This window comes from Coregonus clupeaformis, unplaced genomic scaffold, assembly GCF_020615455.1.
Source record: "Coregonus clupeaformis isolate EN_2021a unplaced genomic scaffold, ASM2061545v1 scaf1144, whole genome shotgun sequence".
NCBI classification, from domain to species: Eukaryota; Metazoa; Chordata; class Actinopteri; order Salmoniformes; family Salmonidae; genus Coregonus; species Coregonus clupeaformis.
In genome coordinates, this window is record NW_025534598.1 from 17804 (window position 1) to 23583 (window position 5780).

Below are 5780 nucleotides of genomic sequence, written 5' to 3' on the forward strand. Positions count from 1 at the left end.
AATGCTCTGACTCTTTGGTACCCCACTACAACTGTCCCAATTAGAATTTTTATAGCAATCATTTTTGGAAGTTACACATTAACAACAGTAATTGCTTATTGTATAGTAATGGAGTTTTTTATGTTATTACACAAATGGAAGAACAGTCCTTATCCTCTTGTGAAAGGACAAAAATCAGGCTGCTCAACTCCATTCCTGTAGACCTATTCAATTACAATGCAATCATTGCTATGTAATAACATGCTAATACAATGTTATAGGTTAAAATGTTATTTCTCATGGAAACTGGTCTACATTCTGATTTTAAGAAATGTATAAATATAAAAATGTTGATGTAGCACACAATATGTTTTGGCTTTTCAAATTGAGCATTTTGCCATAGCAAAGCAATGATTTCATATCACTGTCGTTTGTGTATCAGCAACAGCGCCCCTCTTAGTGGTTGCCAAGGTATGACTTGACTTGTGCTCCTTGGCACCCAGAGCACCTTGGGAACCACGTAGAATGGTACTCGCTGACGTATGGGCATTCCCCGCGGCGTATGCATTCTGTAGTCTGTTCAAAGCTGACAATAACACCGCTTTTTCCAGTATCACGAAGGTTGGGGGTAAGGGAACACGGAGACTGAAAGATCACTTGCATTCCTGTAACATGTTAATATCGGTTTTCCTTTTTTAATCGGTGGCAGGTGCATTCTCACTATAATAACCAGAAATCTTTCCAGGCATTCCGAAATGTGTTGTTGTGTAAACTTCCTGAACAAACAGCAAAGGAAGTGGCGGACAGGATTGCCATTGCTCTCCGGTGACTACTGGACTGTTTTTACACCTTCATTCTAAATAAGGAAGCAGCCTGTCAGACATATGACCAGCGTCCCAATTTGGGCTCCGTCAAAGTACCCATCGCATCCCATGATTGCTCAACTCTACCCAATGAAACTCCTCTCCCCCTGCCCCATCTCACATGTGAAGTGACAGCGGCTGCACAAACTCTCCTCGGACTTGCAGTTCAGCGCTAGCTGCATACACTTGCTGGGTTGCAACTTTTTCTTCCTCTCCCTCCCCTTCCTCACTTTGACGGGCAGCAATGAAGTCAGAGTGATGTCATATAAGGATGCGAGTGCCTGGCAAGGTGACATAGGTTTTTGGTGAGTGGTATTCTCCACAGCCAGCGTTGCCTATCGAGAGAGGCGCGGAGCTGCAAAAGATGGTAATCATCACCACCTCAAGCTCTGTCACGCTCTCTCCTTTTTCTCCTCCTCTTTCGGGCTATCATTTCATGCCAGAAGACCTGATCTGCCTTCCAAAAATAAGCCTTTACCACCATGCCGAAGGAAGAAAAACAAGAAGAGAGGTATTTTTAGGGCCATTAACTTTGACCACGTGCCCCGAAGGTAAACTGGATGGCCATTGCGCAAAGGTTCTTTATCGGTATGTGCAACGAGGCCAGCACGCACTGGACGTTGACTGCAATTGTTCTCTTGGGGTCTCTATTGGGGATTGTGTCATCATATCCGATTCCAAGCAGGACTAATGTAACTTTATTGGAGCAAAGGTGGGAGACCCTCTTTTCCCGCTCCGTTCTCGGCATCTCTGGTGCGAAATCGGACATGAACTGGGAGAGTGACTATTTGCTGGGCATCAAGAGAGTGCGGCGACTTTACTGCAACGTTGGCATTGGATTTCACCTGCAGATCCTCCCTGACGGCAGGATAAACGGTGTACATAATGAGAACCAGTACAGTGAGTCGCATCCTGAAATGTAATTCAATAGAGAACGTATAATATGAGCGGTCCCAAGTAAAGGCGACTTGAGAGCTCCTTGTCAGTCTTGCATGATATTTAATCATTGGGGTCGGCAACATTGAATGTATCTTAAAGCAAAGAGAAATCTATTAAAAAACCTTGTATCAGTCAGTGCTAAATATCTTCCCAGGCCCAAACATGACATGAATGCTTGGACCAATATAGACGCCAACTTATTTTTACACTGGCTCCTTCTGTGGCCCAGAAACGGATTGCCATGCACGTCAGAAAGTGCAGTTATGATAGATATTCATTTGGGCAATAGGAAATGAACAGCATTGCTCCCCAAATGATACAGAACAAAGACGATGCATTCAGAGTAGCCACCTACAAGGTTACACCCACCGCTGCATTGTGCAGGTCTTTGTTCCCCCATAATCAAACGCATTGATACACTGTCAATTTGACAAGGTTCATCTGTATAACACCATGCTTTGTTTGACTAGGTCTAATAGAGATCTCTACCGTGGAGAGAGGAGTGATAAGTATGTATGGAGTGAGAAGTGAGCTGTTTGTCGCAATGAACAGCAGAGGAAGGTTGTATGGAACGGTAGGTGTGCGCAATTGTAGTTCCCTCTATTGCTGGCATGCTGTTTCCAAGAGAGATGGAGAAAAACGCAATGTGTTTGAGATAAGCTAAGTGCTTTGTTAATATGATATTACAAATTATATTTTGTTTTGTTAAGTAGAGCCTCTGTGTAATTGTGTTCTCTGTGAATCAAATATTAACTCACTGATGGGGACATTCATGAGGCACGAAATGATTCCATTGTAAATTATTCATAATTCCCAATTGCCCAGGGTATAACTTGTTTCAGTATGGTCTTTCTGTAGCCTGTGTATCAAAATGGAAAGGGGTTTTGTAAACGATAACAAAAATATAATTATAATTGAAATATGATCTGTTGAATAAGACGATATAAAACGATGCCTTTTGAACTTGTTAACACTAGCCTAATATTCTATCAATCATTATCTGATTGCTTTTCTGGGAGTCTGAAGTTATTTATTGAAGGAATCAATCAACTTTCAAGGTAGGCCTACTAATCTAAAGTGACAGTGCTTTAGCATTTATGATATTAAGATTGATTTTATGGCCCATTGTTGGATGAACATATTACACCATATAGTATAGTGTTGGCCGACTGCTGTAAATTGGTCTGAATTGGCAAACATTTGGCTCTGACATTTTAGCCTATAAAACTGCACCCTGCTTTGGGCCTGCAGTCAAAGTTGGTTCAGTATGAAGATACCATATAACTTCAATTAAATGGAGTCTCAAATAGCCGCCTGTTCCTTTTAATAGCCGGGAATCGTCACACATTTCCGCAAATAAACGCCTGTTTCAAATAAACCCTGGATCTAAATGTATTGTTTACAAGTGAACTTCAGTGCGTATGGTAAAGACTGCGCAATAGAAGATACAGGAGAGCAACATTATTGCCATGGATGAGACAGCAGTGTGGTTTGACATGGTCGCCTCAATTACAGTGGATACAGAGAGTGAGAGAATGATGCTGAAGCTGAAATCGCGGTGTGTGATAGGCAGCGTAGTCATTTCAAGTCTGATCTGCGATGGATGTGTTTTAATGTTTATGTCTGGTCACAATAAACAGTGTGGTAGTCTTTTCAACATTTCATTGAGCAATAGATGCCTGGCTCAAATAGAAGCATGTCTCTAGTAAGCGCCAGTTGTGTTCAGTGATTGAAGCAAATAAACTGCCCTGGCTATTAATTTAAGTTTTACAGTATGTAGAAACTGCATCTCCAATAGAAATCCCCTATCGCGCTTGTAGGTGATGTCATGGCAACGTTGGCTAGCTAAACCCATGCTCAGAAACACATAATCGGGTCTAAATGGTCGTTTGGTTCCGAACTGCGCATGTGCAGGCCATCAAATCAAAGGCATTCCTTTGATATAAAGTTGTTTTTGCCAAAAATGAAAACATGTAAGTGTCAATCTAGGTTGTGCCTTTAGATTTCGACAAAATTAACAACATTGACTTCTCAAACCCCAAATCTCGGTATGGTCTGCCGAGTCTGCTTCACAAGGGTTCCCGGAAGTCTCGCGATGTTGGGCCTCTAGGTTTAGAAACTGACTGAACTGAGTAGTATTTAGCTGCAGTAACATCCAAATCTATTGCTGTGGAGGAAATCTACAACTTGCTGAAATGTATTTAATGTGTTCAGCTTGACAAGACATTGTAAATCAGCAGGCAATGATTAATCATGACGTTGAGGAGGAAGGCGTATCTGAACTCTTTTTAACCACATTTAGTCCAGTTGTATGTTTCCTCTGTATTTGGATTACTCTTGAAATAGGTTATTGTCTGTATGTTTCTGTTAGTTTGGCAGAAAACATAATACTTGAATCATGAAAAATGATATAAAATATTATTACTATAGAACTTGGCAATTATTGAATATGAATGACTGTTTTACAACAGAAATCTAGAGCATGTGGTGTTTGAAGTTTAAAGTGGTCATTTAAAGCCTGCATGCAGTCTTTTTAATTACACTTTTAAATCATCACTGTATGTCTAATAAATCACTGTGTGTGCTTAGTTCATGAAAATAACTCCACATGTATTTTTTATAATTTATTTCACTGAACCTCCTTTTGCCATTGAAATGTTGTCTGATCATGTAGGCGTGTTGATACAAATTTAAATATATTTACATACACCACCCTGATTGGCGGATAGGATCGTCTAGACTCTAGAGCAGGACTGCCCAACCCTGTTCCTGGAGAGCTACCGCCCTGTAGGTTTTTGCTCCAACCCTAATCTAGCACACCTGATTCTAATAATTAGCAGGTTGATAAGATGAATCAGGTTAGTAACACCTGGGGTTGGAGCGAAAACCTACAGGAGGGTAGCTCTCTAGGAACAGGGTTGGGCAACCCTGCTCTAGAGCCTACCCCACTTACCCCTTCCCAGTAGGAGGACACATATGCAAATAAAAGATGACCGGTCATTGGTCAGAACAACTAGATCAGATTATGATGTCATACTGTGGGCCAAAAACTCCATCTCACCTTAACAGGCTGACATTCCAGGCGTTTTATTCCAAAAGCTTTTACGCTAAAAGGGCATTATCATCATTTTCACAATTTCAGAGTGTTATTTCAAACTCATAGTTTGGAAACATCATAAAAAAACTGGAAATTAGGTTTTTGACTGCACTGCCCCTTTAATAATGAGCAAAATATCATCCATCTCAAATGTTCCCCAACAGCATTTGTCTACTGCACTGTGTCATGTGGTCTGGTGCAGCAAGAGGAAGTATGCCATCCATCTAAGCTTTTGCCAAAGGAAAGGTCATCTTAAAAGCACACTTGTAGTGTGATGTTCATCCTGTGGTCCTCCTCACGTGACCTTTTTGTTGACCCTGTCTCTCCATTTGCCATTTTTAGAAATTCTTCCGGGATGAGTGCAAGTTCAAGGAGACCTTGCTGCCAAACAACTACAATGCCTACGAGTCTTCGGTTTACAAGGGCTCCTACATTGCCCTCAGCAAACATGGCCGCGCAAAGAGAGGCAACAAGGCCACCACCGCCATGACTGTCACACACTTCCTCCCCCGATTATTATGATCAAAACTGGCAATAACTCACGAATTTGCACATGTGGATGTTCTCCCAGGTAATATAGAATTATACAATATACATATAAACCATTACAAAAGGACTGCAAAAACTACACAAGTATTTATTATCTTTATATATGTATATTTGGATAGCTACCTTTGTATTAGAACTGTATATGCCATTATTTGCTGCTTATCACTTTTATCATTATCGATTGAGGAGTGTAAGGCTTTGCCAGTCTTCACTTTACTTTGGTGCGTGCCGTAACTGAAGTATGCTTCACCCTGGCCCAGTATCTGTGCGTTAGAGATGTTGACGATGAGGATAACGTGTCTACCTTCTAATTCCCAGGAAGATCCAATTCAAACTCCCATTAGACAGATCTG

At 41.1% G+C, this 5780-nt stretch overlaps 1 protein-coding gene across 1 annotated transcript; it reads left to right on the forward strand.

Moving 5' to 3' along the window:
- Positions 1 to 984: 984 nt before the first annotated feature.
- Positions 985 to 5780, forward strand: LOC121542486 (fibroblast growth factor 4B-like). Its single transcript, XM_041851880.2, has 3 exons — positions 985 to 1742; positions 2252 to 2355; positions 5221 to 5780. The coding sequence occupies exons 1-3, from the start codon at positions 1403 to 1405 to the stop codon at positions 5398 to 5400; spliced, it is 624 nt and encodes a 207-aa protein (XP_041707814.1). The 5' UTR covers positions 985 to 1402; the 3' UTR covers positions 5401 to 5780.

Bases quoted from the DNA above. Each gene is read 5' to 3' on its own strand.
- LOC121542486 (XM_041851880.2), top strand. From the start codon at position 1,403: ATGGCCATTGCGCAAAGGTTCTTTATCGGTATGTGCAACGAGGCCAGC. The intron at 1,743-2,251 runs GTGAGTCGCATC...TTGTTTGACTAG, and splicing joins ACATAATGAGAACCAGTACA to GTCTAATAGAGATCTCTACC. The intron at 2,356-5,220 runs GTAGGTGTGCGC...TGCCATTTTTAG, and splicing joins GAGGAAGGTTGTATGGAACG to AAATTCTTCCGGGATGAGTG.